The sequence below is a fragment of the Gigantopelta aegis genome, chromosome 5 (genome assembly GCF_016097555.1).
Source record: "Gigantopelta aegis isolate Gae_Host chromosome 5, Gae_host_genome, whole genome shotgun sequence".
In the NCBI taxonomy this organism is placed as follows: Eukaryota; Metazoa; Mollusca; class Gastropoda; order Neomphalida; family Peltospiridae; genus Gigantopelta; species Gigantopelta aegis.
This window is the reverse complement of record NC_054703.1, coordinates 15,324,101-15,342,506: the sequence shown is the minus strand read 5'-3', so window position 1 is coordinate 15,342,506 and position 18,406 is coordinate 15,324,101. Positions and strand designations below refer to the sequence as shown.

The 18,406-nt window shown below is 37.2% G+C and overlaps 1 protein-coding gene across 1 annotated transcript in view; it reads right to left on the bottom strand.

Moving 5' to 3' along the window:
• LOC121373302 (multiple epidermal growth factor-like domains protein 11) overlaps positions 1–18,406 on the bottom strand; it is a 239,264-nt gene that overhangs the window by 208,077 nt on the left and 12,781 nt on the right. Inside the window, exons 4-10 of the mRNA XM_041499857.1 lie at positions 14,773–14,865; positions 13,568–13,669; positions 12,819–12,911; positions 10,052–10,153; positions 9,312–9,404; positions 5,237–5,338; positions 4,431–4,523 (exon numbers count right to left, since the gene is read on the bottom strand). Coding sequence (XP_041355791.1) covers positions 4,431–4,523; positions 5,237–5,338; positions 9,312–9,404; positions 10,052–10,153; positions 12,819–12,911; positions 13,568–13,669; positions 14,773–14,865 — 678 coding nt within the window. The remainder of the gene's footprint in view (positions 1–4,430; positions 4,524–5,236; positions 5,339–9,311; positions 9,405–10,051; positions 10,154–12,818; positions 12,912–13,567; positions 13,670–14,772; positions 14,866–18,406) is intronic.

Below are 18,406 nucleotides of genomic sequence, written 5' to 3'. Positions count from 1 at the left end.
TAGATAACTGGATTTATTAGGCATACGAACTGCAGAAGGTAGTAATTAAAAAAACAATTATTGATTTTTCTCTCATATTTTGTTTATAGTTTCAGGTATTTTCTGTGACTGAGGCTCTTTGTTGATGACAGATCCTGCACGCACCATGGAAACGAGACAACCACTGAAACGGAAACGAGAATCTTTTGAAAAGACTTTGAAACCTGTGTGCATAGTTCATGTTGAGGGTTTAAAATATGGAGAGGTACAACCGATGTCTGATTGCAAGGATCATGAGATGAAATTGGCTAAATTACAGGACATTAAGACAAAAAGACATGCTCAATCTTTTAACTCCAGCCATAGGATGAAGGAAACTTGTGATCTCATACCAAGTACATTAGAAAAACATCATGGCTTTCACTGGCAATGCTACACACGTTTCACATCAAATCTAGATAGACTAGTTCCAACAACAAGCAAATCTCTGATTTCTGAATCAACAATACGACATCGCATGAGATGCCAAAGTTCATTAGACAGTGATTATTACAGTTGGAAACGGCCCTAGCCGAAGCTGCTCGTCAATCGTCAATACTATTATCAAACCAGATCATTAGATCGCCATCAGTATCATCAGTGTTTCATTCACAGTTTGATAACTTTGACCAACTTCTGAATGAGCTAACAGGTAAAGGATCAATCAATACAGCTCACGGGATCATGCTGCAGGAAGTGGAATATGATGACCATGGAGGCAGCTATCCGAAAATACCATCCATATCAAGGACTGGACAGCGCTCTGTCAAACTAAAGAGAACAAACATTCTACCAGACTGTTAGATCTCAGACAGGAGAAGTGTTAACCTGCAGATCAGTCAGTTAAGCTACCCAGGCTCTGTTCAGGCGATGGATAAGTCAGTTAACCTTCAGATGATCTGGGTATTTATTAAAATGATGTCTGACAAGGAGACTTATCTCTGAGATATGTGCAGTACCAAGAAAGTTGACCACCATAGACTATTATCCTGTTATTGATCAGCCCATAACAGATTACAAAAGAGTGCAGGAGAGTTTACGGTAAACCACACGAGAAGTAGGGCAGAAATATGTCACCACAACCTTTGGCTTGGGTGTATGTATGAAGGCTTACCCACTCATATGGAACCAACCAGAGATATATGAACATCATATTATCCTGATAGGCACTTTTCGTCTTGCTTGTGCATACATAAATTTTTTAGGAAAGAAGATGTCAGGCTTTAGGTTATCAGATATCCTTCTTGAGGCTGGTTTGATCAGTGGTGGATCACTAGGTGGCGTCATGTCTGAGAAGCATTATGACAGAGCCATGCATTGTCATAAAGCAATGGTGGATTGCTTAGAGCAACTGTTGGTACAGGAGTATCTCAAGGATAAACATGACATCAAACCTTTCTCCAGTCTTCCTGATGATTCAGCAAAGAAACTCTGTGAGCTGATAGAAGCCGAAAATCTAAAAACATTGGATCAAGCCTTGCTTGATTTACTAGTAATGAGGACTACACGCAGTTCCGAGAGAATGTGACATCGGGTTATCTTGGGAAGAAATCTTGTGGATCTCATACATGGATCATGTTTGGCTTCATTTGTGTCTTATGAAGGCTGTTAACACAAATGACTTTCATTTGTATGCAGAATGTATTAGTCGTATGCCAACCTTGTTCTTCAGCTGTGGAGGTCGGAACTATGCTAGATACCTAACATATTGCTCTGTGTTTCTTGCTAATTTGGACACCTCGCATCCAGGTGTAACCAGACTGATTAAGATATGAGCCATCAGTGTTGCTAGATATTTTATTACTGAAAACCGGTGTGCAGTGGATAAGAGAATGGAGGAGACATTCATGTGGCATTCCAAGTCACACAGCAGTGCTAGAACCAGTGGTAAGTGTAAGTGAATGCACCAAGCATCAGGATGTTCAGGTAACTGAGATCCAAAGAGGAGAAAGGTGTGTGGCAAAGGCCAAAGAGACAATAGAGAGTTTCATTAACCCCTTTTCTGTTGCCACGAAAGATCGCCTATCGATTCTATCATCTGGAGGTTCAGCATCTGAAGACGTGAAAGCTGATGTCCTTCAACCTGAGTCCATTGGAATACAGGCTAAGGATGGCTTCATTAATGACCGGCTAAACAAAAGGCCAAAACGTCTTCAAACCATTGAAAGGCTTGAATCTGAAGATATTGGATACCATGAGCAAGACATTTAAGGTGACAACAAGAAAGAACAAGATCATCCAGTACAAGCCCAGACTCTGACATCTTCTTCATCCTGGTTCATCATCCTGCATTAATTGGTGACATCACAGTCCTGTTTGATACCGGAACAGGCAATGAGCAGAGGCTGATCAATGTTAGTGAGCTGGCTGCAGGCTTTGGCCAAGAGAAGTGCACAGCTCTCTGGCTATTCACACCTTTAGTGGATGTGACACAACTAGTGCCTTTAGGGGAATTGGTAAAACCAAACCATTGAAAACGCTGCTGAAGGTACCTAATTATCAAAATGACATTGGTATGCTTGGAAACACCCTGGATGTTCTTGAACATCTCATTGATGGCCTTGAGGAATTTATGTGTGCCATGTATGGTAGAGCATCAAAGCCATCAAAGGCAGATAATCTTACACCCATACACATTAATGAGCTTTGTGCCAAAGAGGATAGATTGACCCCTTCAAACAATGTAAATATGGCAAGTCAACCACCATGTATGAGAAGTCTTACTCAGCACATTCAGAGAGTCATTCACCAGCTTGGCATCTGAACGATGGCCAACTTTGCTCAACTCAGCATACCCCAAGCAAACAGACATCATGGCTGGGAACGGAAAGAAGACAGCTTGGAACCTTATTGGTATGAAGGGGAGACACTTCCACAGCAACTCGCTGATATAGCCCAAGACACAGCAGACACCAGTAACAGTGATTCTCATTCTGATTTTACACACCAAATAATTTGGCGGTAATGAGAACGATACCGATAGTGAATATGACTAAACATGTATATTATTAAAATAATGATACTTTAAACTGTGTGGCAGTTATGCATTAAAGCATATGAATCACTGTCGAACAAATACTACAATTCATATTTGTGAATACATAAGTGTACTGTACAGCTATGATTATGACGTTGCTAACTTGAACAAACTTGAACATACCCCCATAGTGTTAAAACCATTAACTTGAGAAGTTTTAAAGTCAGTATCCTGATACTGGTGTCAAATTAAAGCTATGATAGTGTAAAATATAAATACATATCAAACAAATGATTCCCACTCAGTCTCGTTTTGTGAAAAATAAAATAGCATTTAGGTATTCCTAAGGAAGTCAAAAAGGAAACCGAGGTGTGGTCACTTAGTGATGATTTAGTCATGGTGTTTAAGTATATATCTTACATTAATGCGTACCATATTAACCAGGAGATCATAAGCGTCAGTTTGATCTATACTACTGACTACAGTGTAACGTCAATGGAAATTTATCTTTTTCTAGGGTACACTTCAATATTGGTAGCAAGTTGTTTCACATTCTCCTACAGTAAACACCTCATATTTAATAAATGGTATGTCATTGGTCATCATGTTGTTACAAACATAACCAGTACATGTCTCAAGAGCTGTACCACCATTCAAACAAGTTGTTTCTCATTTCCCTACAGTGAACACCCTACATCTAGTAAATATTATCTGCCATCGATCATACTCTTGTTACAAACATAAACAGTCCACGTCCCAAGAGCTGTACTGCCATTCAAACAAGATATTTCACATTCTCCTACAGTAAATAGCATCTACCAGCGATCATACTCGATACAAACATAGTGGCCTATTGAAACAACTATACAAACCAAACTCTGTGACAGAGGACAGACTGAACTTACCTCTACTGGTGTAGCTTAATTGTGAAAGAAATGTTAGAATGGTGGTACAGCTCTTGAGACATGTACTGGTTACATTTGTAACAACAGTATGATCGATGGCAGACCCTGTGTATTAAATATTTGGTATTCATTTTAGGAGAATGTGAAATAACATGTTAGAATGGATATACCTATACTGGTGTAGCTTAAATGTGAAAGACACAAAATACACACACACACCTAAACACACCCCCCCCCCCCCCCCCCCCCCCCCCCGCCAAACAAAACAATAACCAATATTCTTTTCATAATCCAGTTGAAAACAGATTTTTTGTTTCGTTTTAATGGAAAACAAATGGATAGATTGATAAAAAAAATACTTAAAATGGAGTCTGGTACGAGGCACAAACTTACAAAAAACACAAATAACACTGACGAATGTTCTTTTCATAATCCACATGCAAACAGATTTTGTTTCTTTTTAATGCAAACCAAATGGAATGATTGATAAAAATACCTAAAATGGAGTCTGGTACAAGGAACAAACTTACGACATGCACTTCCTTTCCAATTTCCATCGCAGTTACACTTGTTACAGACATCGTTAGGACTTCCGCCATTTTCACACTTTAGTTTGCAAGGAACTGCAATAAATGTTAACCTGTTATGGCTAGCTCTTCTAGACTGGATCACATACATCGAGTTTCGGGAACATAGATGATTATTAGAAGTATAATGGTCTATACACATGTGAATTAAAGTTAAAAAAAACATTCTACTCGGTGGCTATATAAACCAAATTGACCCAACCACATGCCCATCAACCTATAAATGATTTGCTCTGATAACCTGCACTATCATGCACACACACCTTCTGTGTGACCCCATGACACGTTGCTGATAATTTGAAGTGTTATCACATTACTTCCTGATAACATCTACGTTGCCAGCATGCTAACGTTGGCGTTGCTATTTGTCATCAGGTCGATAGGAAATTAATTTTCTGCTTCTCAGTGGGTTGATTGTTACTTTTTTCAAACAACCAATTCCGATTGTAGTACGTACGGTCCCGTTTCACAGGAATGTGAAAAGTGGGACAAATCGTTTTTTAATATATTCCAACGTAGATTTTTAACTTAATTTGGTTATGATGTGATGAAATATGTTGGCCATCCCCCAGTATCATAAACACAAGTAATATAAACATTTTGGGATAGAGTCCCTTAAACATATTGTTCCGACCCACAATCTGCGATTGGCAGAAGGACGAATTCATATCAAACAAGAAGCCTGAATAGTTGGATTGTTCTTTGTTGATGACCAATAAAACAATATTATAATAAGTATTTGTACTTACCTGATTCACTGCATGTGGGTCCTTTGAATCTTGGAGGGCAGGTGCATTCAGTGCACGTTGTAAGCGGTGTACCACCATTCAAACACGTTACTCCACATTCACCTACAATGAACAAACTAAACAGCTTATACAATGTACATTTAATAAATAGTAACTGCCATCGATGATAATATGTCCCTTTAATCAGTGTTCTCATACAATGGTTGCAATAAAATTGTATTGTATGTCTCAAGAGCTGTACCGCCATTCAAACAAATAATGTCACATTCTCCTACAATTACCTAACTACATTTAATACGTAGTATTTGCCATTGATCATACTCTTGTTATAAATGTAACCAGTACATGTCTCAAGAGCTGTACCACCATTCAAATAAGTTATTTCACATTCTCCTACAGTGACAGTAAATCCAACAGGAAGATGCTTACGCTTAGCTGGATTCCCGTGCCTAGCAATCAAGCTTCAAAGCCGATCAAAGAAGATGCCAATCAAAGTGATTGATTCGATTGAACAAATAGAAATAAACTGGTGAGAACAGTGTTATCCTACATATGGGGATCCTATTAAAAAAAACAAAAAAACAAACAACAACAGATATTTGAGATAATTTCAATTTTTTTATTAAATATAATAATAAAAGTAATTGATTCAACAAAATGAATGCCTGCATATGATAGACTGACCTTATCTCCGGTTCAATTACATAAAATACATCGTACCAATCTTTTGTGTAGAGATACTGAGTGGCTAAATAAGGGGTAGGCTATCCATAGTCAACTAACACATATAGGTATACGGTAACCAAGCTTTCAACTATCTTTAGTGGATTATTATTCCTGATTTGCTTGGAAGGATGGGGGGGGGGGGGGGGGGTCGGAGTCGCTCAACTGCCCACCTTTAATGTTCACACAATGAGAACAATGCTGGTGTAAACGGAATGCAAGTCCATAGGAACAGTGGTCTGCCCGGACTTAATCTCCAAGGAATGCAGGTCCTAGGTCTAATATACCTAGGAATGCACGTCCTAGGACTTACGTTCCTTAGGAATACTGGTCTGACTGCCAGGATACGACGTCCGGGCCGGACTTGCATTCCTGGACAATCAAAATTTAAGTCCGGTCGTACAGATAAAAATTAAATTATAAATGTAAACAAAACGAAAACTTAATTAACTTAGGATATTAGCGCCTCTCTTTATTTAAATATTTTCTATTTATTCCAATATTTTCCATTTATATAATTTGCAAGAGTTTGTACACATTTTGTTGACCTTATTACATGAGCAGAACCAAGGTCTTTATTCATTGCGTATTGTTCCAACTAATAAAACTCAAAAACATTTACCATAATTCGAAGCATATTAGTACTCGCAAATAAGTATAATTTGCCCTTATGATATACCAACACAATTATTTGTTAGACATTATATATTGGTATTTGATAATAATAATAATAATAATAATAATAATACTTTAACTATAAAAATGTGATATATGCGTTATATACATTATGTTGTTATTATATAATTCTAAGTTTGAGCCTTTCTGTCAATAATGTTGCAGGCGCGTATACATAGGGTGTGGGGTGGGGTGGGTTGGAGTGTTCTAAACACCCCTCTTCAAAGCACATTTCTTGACCTTTCCCCTGCATAACTTACTGAACATGTGCCTGCTTTGTCAATTTTGCTCATTTTAAAAAATAATTTGGTCTAACATATGACATATCAGACTCTAGCCTCTATGACATCTTAGTCCCAACAAACCATAATAAAATATGTTTTCATTAATGTTTATCAATTAATAGAAATATCAACGACTAAGAGTGGGTTTTAGCAGCTCAATGGGCTACTACACCGACTAAAACAAAACAATTAACCCCTGAACAATTATAATACTGTCACTAATATGCACACACAATTTACAAAGATCCTTTTAAACAGACTAACTACTCGTGACACTTTTACACCTGACCGTTTTGGTCGCAATAGGCATTCAGATTCTCTTTTTGGGAGAAGAGGTGGGGGAGGCATGCTGATCATTATTGCACGAATGAAACGAAAATGTCCAAATCTGGAACACAACGAATATTTATATTCGCATTACTATCAAGACGCTAAATAGGATTCCTAACAAATCAGTCTGCATTTTTACATGGTTTACAACTAATATTGTGAGCAAAATTATGGAAATGCATGGTGAAGATTTTAGGTCAGCTCATTTTGCCCACTGGGGGAGCGACGTGACCCCCCCCCCCCCCCCCCCCCGACTCACACCTCCACCCAGTATCGAACGCTTATGATGTTCCTATCGGTCAGGTATTACAATAGAGACCTTTTCCCCAACTCATATCTTATGCTTTTTATGGTCGAAACTGCCATAAGGCAGTCAGTGATAATTAATTTCAAGTGTTTTGATGCTATTTTTAATTGTTCATCAATAAAAAATCAAATTTTCATGCTTATTATTCCTGTAATTTTATATTGTAGTAACTGTTCATTATAGTACTAGTTATAAGTACTAACTACTAGAACTAAGTACAGTTTTTAAAGTTTTATTTCAGAGATTTTCAGGAATCATATATATGTAATAAGCAAACTATCGGAATTTTTTTCCAGAAGACTAGGAATACTAGGATTGAAAGTCATGTGGACTAGGAGTACCAGGAATAAAAGTCCCACGGACTTACATTCCTCGAAATGCACGTCCCACAGACTTAAATTCCTTGGGATACAGGTCCCACAGACTAGGATTCCGAGGAATGGAAGTCCGATCAGACAAAGATTAAGAAAATCACAATTAATCAGATTGTGACTTACCGTCAAAATATAAACATACAAAACATATTATTAAAAATTATGTTGGTGCATATAGAAATTGTCTTTTGTTGTTTACCAAATGTTCGTTTTTTTCGAGTTACCAGTTTTCATATATATATATTTTTAAAACAATTTTGGGCTACATATTGAGGGAGGGGGGTATATTTCATCGTGTTGGACACATGGACATATAGCCTACTTTATATCTGTAGTTGCTTTATTATACTTTTGAAAAAAGCAAGATATTCGTCCTACTTCAATATTGTAACAAAAATGTAAGATGATTACAAAAATTCACTTACGTGTCTGATCCACAAGTCTATGACGTAAAAAAATTAAGTTGATATTCAAACTTAAAAATATGTTTTGCCATGGATATTTGAACCCAGAATAATCTTAAGGGACTCGTACACTTATCCATCACACTACGTGGGAAGGCTGCCAAAACCTCACTTTTTTTTCTCGTGTCTTTCTGGCAGCTCGTGCAAATTTTAGAATATAATAAAACGACATTTAATTTGCCGGACTAGTATTTCTGTCACTGCTGTAGAAGGAATTTAAGTCCGGTAGGAATACAAGTCCTAGGATAAAAACAACTTTAAAATAAACCAGGAATAAAAGTCCGGGTAGGACTATGGTTCCTAAGCTATGGAGATCCCATAGGACTACTGTTCCTACGGACCTGCGTTCCTTTTACACCGGGTTTTAATTAAAGAAATATAAAATAAATAATATAATAATATTAATTTAAAAGTAAAATAAAATATGATTTGCTGGATTGACGGCAAACACTTAATTGTTTTCAACCCACTACTCCTCTTAATTTGGCTTGATTTGTGTTACTTATACTAATGTTACTATGCTACTAACTGATACTAACATGTAAGCGACTTAGAAACGCCCAGGAGGAATGCCTGAGTATCTGCCAGCGATCATACTCGTGGCCTATTGAAGCAACTAAACAAACCAAACTCTATGGTGACAGACGAGAACTGAAAAGACAGCTCATTTCATTTTACAGACTGAACTTAGCTATACTGGTGTAGCTTAATTGTGAAAGAAAAATCAAATACCACCACCCCCACCCCCTCCCCCAAAACAAATAAAAAAAAAGGAAAGAAAACAAAATCCAAAAAAAATCGACCAATGTTCTTTTCATAATCCACATGAAAACAGATTTTGTTTCTTTTTTAATAGAAACCAAATGGAATGATTGATAAAAATATTTAAACGGAGTCAGGTACGAGGCACAAACTTACCACAGGTACTCCCTTTCCAATTTCCAACGCAGTTACACTTCTTACAGACATCGTTAGGACTTCCGCCATTGTCACACTTTAGTTTGCAAGGAACTGCAATAAATGTTAACCTGTTATGACTAGTTCTTCCATACCTGATCATATACAACAAGTTTCGGGAACATAGATGATTATTAGATGTCTAATGGTCTATACACATCTCAATTAAAATTGAAAACAATTGTGCTTGGTGGCTATATAAACCAAACTGACTCAACCACATGTCCATCAACCTATACATAACTTGCTCTGATGACCTGCACTATCATGCAACACACTTTCTGTGTGACCCCATGACACGTTGCTGATAATTTGAAGTCTTATCACATTACTTCCTGATAACATCTACGTTGCTAGCATGATAACGTTGGCGTTGTTAGTTTTTTCCAAACAACCAATTGCGATGGTTGTACGTACGGTCCCATTTCACAGGAATGTAAAACGTGGGAGCAATCTTTTGTGGATATGTCCAACGTAGATTTTTAACTTAATTTGTTTTTTTGATTTTTAACTTAATTCCCCAGTATCATAAACACAAGTAACATAAACATTTTGGGATACAGTCCCTTAAACATATTGATCCGACCCACAATCTGCGATTGCCAAAAGGACCAACACATGTTAAATAAGCATCCTGACTAGTTGGATTACTGTTTGTTGATGAGCAATAAAACAATATTATAATAACCATTTGCACTTACCAGACTCACTGCATGTGTGTCCTCTGAATCTTGAAGGGCAGGTGCATTTAGTGCATGTTGTAAGTGGTGTACCACCATTCAAACAAGTTAGTCCACATTCTCCTAAAATGAACAAACTACATTTAATAAATAGTATCTCCCATCGATCATAATATGTCCCTTTCACCAGTGTACTACTCATAGAATGGTTGTAATAAAGCTTGTATTGTATTGTATTGTATTGTATTGTATTCCATTTTATGTCTGAAGATCTGTACTACCATTCAAACAAACTACATTTACTACATACTATTTGCCATCGATCATACTGTTGTTACAAATGTAACCAGTACATGTCTCAAGTGCTGTACCACCATTCTAACAGGTTGTGTCACATTCTCCTACAATGAACACCTTACATTTAATACATAGTATCTGCCATCGATCATACTGTTGTTACAAATGTAACCAGTGCATGTCTCAATAGCTGTACCACCATTCAAACAAGCTGTTTCACATTTTCCTACAGTGAACACCCTACATTTAATAAATAGTATCTGCCATCGATCATACTCTTGTTACAAACATAAGCAGTGCATATCTTAAGAGCTGTACCGCCATTCAAACACGATATTTCACATTCTCCTATAGTGAACAAACTACATTAAACAAAAGAGTATCCATGGTTTAGGCGTAATGGCCCGACACGCCACTTTGCCGTTAAGTAAACGCCTTGTTGGAGTGGAAGCGCCTTACGTCAATTGCCGCGACGCCTTGATTTTAAGTGCTTTAGAAAAACAATTACCACAAGTACGAGCGTGGCAGTCGATTAGCTCTTACAAGCAACTTGTGTGACAGTATCGCAAGCACTATGATAGGTAAAACACTTCCTAAATACCTAACAATCGACCGGTCGTTTGGTCACAATTAGTGTTTGATGATTTTATCGCATGCACTGGGACCGTTACTCCGCCAGAAAGGCGCTTACGCGTAACGGGATTTCCGTGCCGAGCAATCAAGCTCCAAGGCCGTGCAAAGCAGATGCCAAATGACAGAATCAACTGTACTATTTAACTGAATAAACATAGGTGAAGCACTTTTTAAAAGTACAGTTAAGTTGCCTATCAGTCGTTACTATCCTGACACCCCCTTCCCAAAACGCACACACACTGAGCACACCGATCTGTGTATGCCTGACAATTCGACATCAAACGAAACAGACTTCGGCGAGTACAAAAACTTTGATAAAAACTGGGTTGTTATATTCAACCAAGGTCTTTTTTATTATGTCCAATACCAGACGTTTTTTCTTCTCTTTTTTGTCTGTTTGATATACAAGGAAAGTTATATTTTATTTTAACAATAAAAACATTTATTTAATTTTTATCGTGTCGGCAACACCCGCCTGGAAAAAATGACTTATTTCGCGCCAAATGTCACGTGTCTTTTGTGCCCATTCACTGTCGTCTGATATGTTGTCATCATTTGTAGATTTAATTTGTAACTGATTATTCTTACTTACTGTCTTTAGTTTATTCAGTAATTCTTAATAAAACATTAGAATTTTTTTTTTTTGTTAGGGATATGACCGCTTATAACAACTCTCCCCCTCCCCCCCACACACACACACACACATACACCTCCCAGGAAATATTGTTCAGCATTACAATTATATATATTGGATGCCAAATAATATTTACACCACCTTTATAAAAACGAAACTACTTTTATCAACAGGCGATATCAAAGTGATCGATTCGATTGAAGAAAATAGAAATAAAAAGGTCAGAACAGTGTTGTCCTACATATGGGGATCCTTTTAAAAAAAAAAACCACACACACAACAACAGATATTTGAGATAACTTGACATTTTTATGAAAATATAATATTAAAACTAATCGATTCGCCGAAATGAATGCCTGTGAATGACAGACTGATATTATCTCCGGTTCAATTACATAAAATACATCGTACCAGTCTTTTTTGTAAAGATGCTGAGTGGCTAAATAAGGGGTAGGCTATCCACAGTCACGAATAGATATACGGTAACCAAGTTTTCAAATATCTTTAGTGGATTATTTTTTCCTGATTTACTTGGAAGGACGAGGGAGGATTGGGCGGGGGGGGGGGGGGGGTCTGAGTCGGTCAGCCGCCACCTTTAATTTTCACCAAAGGAGTTTGCCGGGTTTTCACAGAATGCTGGCATAATAAACATAAAATAATAATTATAATAATGAAATTAAATAAAAATAATTAAAGAAATAACATAAATAATATTATATTAATTTAAAAGTAAAATAAAATATGATTTGCTGGATTGACGGCAAACATTTAATTGTTTTCAACCCACTATTCCACTTATTTTGGTTTGATTTGTGTTACTTATACTGATGTCACTATGATACTAACTGACGCTAACATGTAAGCGACTTAAAAATGTCCAGCGGAAATGCCTGAGTATCTGCCAGTGATCATACTCGTTGCAAACATAGTGGCCTATTGAAACAACTATATAAACTAAACTCTATGGACAGAGGAGAACTGAAAAGACAGCTCATTTCATTTTACAGATTGAACTTAGCTATACTGGTGTAGCTTAATTGTGATAGAAAACAAACCCCACCCACCAACCCACCCACCAACCCACCCCCCCCCCCCCCCCCCCAAAAAAAAAGTTCTTTTCATAATCCACATGAAAACAGATTTTTTTCTTCTATTTAATGCAAACCAAATGGAATGATAGATAAAAATACTTAAAATGAAGTCAGGTATCAGGCACAAACTTACGACATGTACTTCCTTTCCAATTTCCAACGCAGTTACACTTATTACAGACTTCGTTAGGACTTCCGCCATTTTCACACTTTAGTTTGCAAGGAACTGCAATAAATGTTAACATGTTATGACTAGTTCTTCTAGACTTTATCACATACAGCGAATTTCGGGAACATAGATGATTATTTTATGTTTAATGGTCTATGCATATCTGGATTAAAGTTGAAAATTTTTTGCTTGGTGGCTATATAAACCAAATTGACCCAACCACATATCCATCAACCTATACATAACTTGCTCTGATAACCTGCACTATCATGCAAACACACTGTGTGACCCCATGACACATTGCTGATAATTTGAAGTCTTATCACATTACTTCCTGATAACATCTACGTTGCTAGCATGATAACGTTGGCGTTGCTATTTGCTATCAGGTTAATAGGATTTTAGGAAATACGATGAAATTTAACCTAATACAAATATCAGAACGATCAGAAACACGTTTAATATACAGCCACTAATATTTTATGCAGAAATATATATTTGATATGTAATTACAATCGTTAAAACGTCTCTGTTAGTCGATAACATCTTAAAACTTGCAGCAAACTCGGTAATGTCCCTTTAAACATATTGATCCGACCCACAATCTGCGATTGGCAGAAGGACGAACTCATGTTAAATAAGCAGCCAGAATAGTTGGATTACTTTTTGTTGATGACGAATAAGACAATATTATAATAACTATTGGTACTTACCAGACTCACTGCATGTGGGTCCTTTGAATCTTGAAGGGCAGGTGCATACAGTGCACGTTTTAAGCGGTGTACCACCATTCAGACAAGTTAGTCCACATTCACCTACAATGAACAGACTACATTTAATAAATAGTAACTGCCATCTATCATAATCTGTCCCTTTAACCAGTGTACTCAGAGAATGATTGTAATAAAAATTGTATTGTATTGTATTGTATTGTATTGTATTGTATGTCTGAAGAGCTGTACAACCATTCAAACAAATTATTTCACATTGTCCTACAATGACCTAACTACATTTAATACATAGTATTTGCCATCGATCATACATGTAACCAGTACATGTCACAAGAGCTGTACCACCAGTCACATTCATGTGATTGGTGATAAATGTATGTTGGTTGTAAAAAGAAAAAAGAAAAAAAAATGTTTATTTCATCTAGTACCAATATATCAAGTAGCCTTGTGCTTGAAACATGTATGGGGTATTGGGTATCTCTCAAACGATCAGCTTGACCCCCATTTTTTTCTGATTCTCTTTAGGCGTTGGTGCGATAGTATTTATATCCGTGGTGTTTATGTCGATGGATACGCTGCAGGTAGGAGTTTTAGCCACATATGTTACTATTGTCGTCTATGGTATATAATTTGATAACCACCATTGAAACACGTTAGTCCACATTCTACTACAATGAACACCCTACATTTAATAAATATGTTCTGCCATCGATCATACTCTTGTTACAAACATAACCAGTGCATGTCTGAAGAGCTGTACCGCCATTCAAACAAGGTATTTCACATTCTTCTACAGTAAACAAACTACATTCAATAAATAGTATCTGCCAGCGATCATACTCGATACAAACATAGTGGCTTATTGACACATCTATAAAACTTACTCCATGGTGACGGAAGAGAACTGAAAAGACAGCTCATTTCATTTTACAATCTGAAGTTAGCTATACTGGTGAAGCTTAATTGTGAAAAAAATACCCCCCCCCCCCCCCCCCGAAAAAAATAAAAAAATAAAAATAAAAATAAAATAAAATAAACAATAATTTAAACAAAAAACACAAATAACACTGACGAATGTTCTTTTCATAATCCACATGCAAACAGATTTTGTTTCTTTTTAATGCAAACCAAATGGAATGATTGATAAAAATACCTAAAATGGAGTCTGGTACAAGGAACAAACTTACGACATGCACTTCCTTTCCAATTTCCATCGCAGTTACACTTGTTACAGACATCGTTAGGACTTCCGCCATTTTCACACTTTAGTTTGCAAGGAACTGCAATAAATGTTAACCTGTTATGGCTAGCTCTTCTAGACTGGATCACATACATCGAGTTTCGGGAACATAGATGATTATTAGAAGTATAATGGTCTATACACATGTGAATTAAAGTTAAAAAAAACATTCTACTCGGTGGCTATATAAACCAAATTGACCCAACCACGTCCATCAACCTATAAATAACTTGCTTTGATAACCTGCACTATCATGCAAACACACTTTCTATGTGATCCCATGACATGTTGTTGATAATTTGAAGTGTTATCACATTACTTCCTGATAACATCTACGTTGCTACCATGATAACGCTGGCGTTGTTATTTGTCATCATGTTAATAGGACATGGATTTTCTGCTTCTCAGTTGGTTTATTGTTAGTTTTTTTTCAAACAACCAATTCTAATGGCAGTATGTGAATCGATCGTACTCTTGTTTCGAATATAACCAGTGTATGTCTGAAGTGCTGTACCGCCATTCAAACGAGATATTTCACATTCCTCTACAGTGAACAAACTACATTCAATAAATATTATCTGCTAGCGAACATACTCGTTGCAAACATAGTGTCCTATTGATACAGCTATAAAAACCAATCTCTGTGGTGAAAGGGAGAATTGAAAAGACAGGTCATTTCATTTTACAGACTGGACTTAGCTATCTGCAGTAACTACATTTGTTATAAAACTTACAAAATAGTGTAGCCTTGATGCAAATAATATGTCGCGATCTGTTACAGCAGTACTGCAGTTAGGAATTTTGGTCATTTCTGTAACTCAACGTGATCTGTTATAAACTGAAAGATGCGAAATAAAACACGCATATACACGCACGTTCTCTCTCTGTCTCTGTCTGTCTGTCTGTCTCTCTCTCTGTCTGTCTGTCTCTGTCTCTCTCTCTCTCTCTCTCTCTCTCTCTCTCTCTCTCTCTCTCTCTCTCTCTCTCTCTCTCTCTCTCTCTCTCTCTCTCTCTCTCTCTCTCTCTCTCTTACAATAGGTCAAGCGTCTGATTGCAATTGGTTGTTACCAGGGTCAGAGACTTTTGTGAATTATTATGAAACAAATTTGTTGCATTATCCCGACAGGTAATCGGTATAACAACCCCAATTTCAACCAGCACACGTTTCGCTAACGTTCGCGAACTATTTGATTGGTTCCCAACGTGGCCATTTGGTTTACTGTGAAGCGCATAAACCAGTCTAGCGGATGGTTTTTTCTACTTGATCTGGCTTAACGCAGCACAGGTGTTAGGCTGTGCTGGTATTGAATTACAGGCTTATTATCACACTGATGAAAAGAAATCAGGGAACGTGGAGTTGTAAACCAAATTTAAATCACTACTCAGCGTAGTAATGTCTGCATATCATACAAATTTGAGGGATGGGACGTGGCCCAGTGGTAGAGCGCTCACCTGATGCGTGGTCGGTCTGGGATCGATCGCTGTCGATGGGTCCATCGGGCTATTTATCACCTAGTTCACCACGACTGGTATATCAAAGACAGTGGTATGTGCTACCCTGTCTGTGGGATGGTGCATATAAAAGATCCCTTACTACTAATGGAAACATGTAGCGGGTTTCTTCTCTAAGACTACCAATTACCAAATGTTTGACATCCAATAGCCCATGGTTAACAAATCAATCTGCTGTCGTTAAACAAAACAAACTTTAATTTAAAAAAAAAAAATTATTATTATTATTATTTTTTTTTTAATGGTTGGTTCAATCACTGGTTATCAGATGTGAAGAATTTTTTTAATATATATTATATGTTAAATAAGTACTACGTAAAATTATACAGAACAAAACTACGATCAAGTCAGAAGGGTTACCATTGTCTACAAGCTTTTGCATAATATGTACATGTTTGTTAGGGACCAGTGCAATAATTACGTGGCACCGGTTTCATAAAAAAAATATAACCCCATGATCCCCATCAACCGAGTACCTGCCATCCATAACACTAACAGCTTAACCATTACGTCAGCAGTACCAGCCTATGTATCGTGCACATAACCAACTCAGTGGCGCAGAGATCTGAACCATCGGACTTAAGGCTGGTAGGTACACATCCCGATACCGGCTCTCACCCAGAGCGAGCTTTTAAAGACTCAATAAGCAGATGTAAGACAACTACACCTACCTGCTCTCTTAGTACAGAGGCGGATCTAATGGGGGCACCAGGGGCCCGCCCCCCCCCCACCCTTATATTTTGCGACAGTGATAATTTTATTATATATTTGACCAAAAAAATTCATTGGAGGATGCAAGGAATAACTAATAAAACGGTCGGGTCTTATGCATGACCGATGCCACACACCTAGAAGTCCTACCCTCTATTCAAAGATGCAAATGAAACAATGTTTTCGGTCTTATGACATTGGCCCCCCCCCCCCCCCCCCCCCCAATGGATTTTCTGGATCCGCCACTGTAGTAGCACTCTTACTAAGAAAAACGAACACTAACCACTGTGCTGGTGTTTGCCCATGATAGCATGCGGAAACCTTCATTGGATATAAGCACACAAATAAAGTTGAAATGAATGAGATACCGTGCGTATATTAAATCGGTGAAGGTTTACCATCAACCAAATGAAATAACAGGTGTAGGCCAAGTGTCGGTCAAACGTACCTATCGGGTTTCATGTTGTCAGATATGGATTTTATTTCCCAATACAGGTAATCTAACCCAGAATGAGTGCACCACTATGTTTACTGGTAAGTATATATAAGCCAACTATTCGGACTGAAAAACTACTCCATAACATTCCATATTGGGTCTGTCTTTATACATACCTTCTAGTTAAAAAGCCACTCCATCACTCTCCATATTAGATGTATCATTGTACACACTTTCTAGTTGAAAAACCACTCCATCACCTTCGGTATTGGATCTATCTTTATACATACCTTCTAGTTAAAAACCACTCCATCATCCTCGATATTAGATCTATCTTTATACATACCTACTAGTTGAAAAACCTTTCTTTTTCCTTCCATATTAGATCTATCTGTATACACATGGTCTAGATGAAAACGACTTCATCACACTCCGTAAGCGATCTATCTTTATACACACCTTCTAGTTGAAAAAACACTCTATCTATATACATACATTCTACTTAAAAACCACTCCATCGCCTTCCATATTATATCTATCTTTATACACACCTAGTTGAAAACCACTCCATCAATCGCCATATTAGATCTATCTTTATACACACCTTCTAGATGAAAAACCACTTCATCACCTTCCATATTAGATATATCTTTATACACACCTTCGAGTTGAAAACCACTCCATCACCCTCCATATTAGATATATCTTTATATATACCTTCAAGTTGAAAAACTACTCCATCATCCTCCATATTGGATGTATCTTTATACACACCTTCAAGTTGAAAAAACACTCGATCTCCCTCCATATTGGATCTATCTTTATACATACCTTCTAGTTGAAAAACCACTCAATCACCCTCCATATTGGATCTATCTTTATACAGACCTTCTAGTTGAAAACCTCTCAATAACCTTCCATA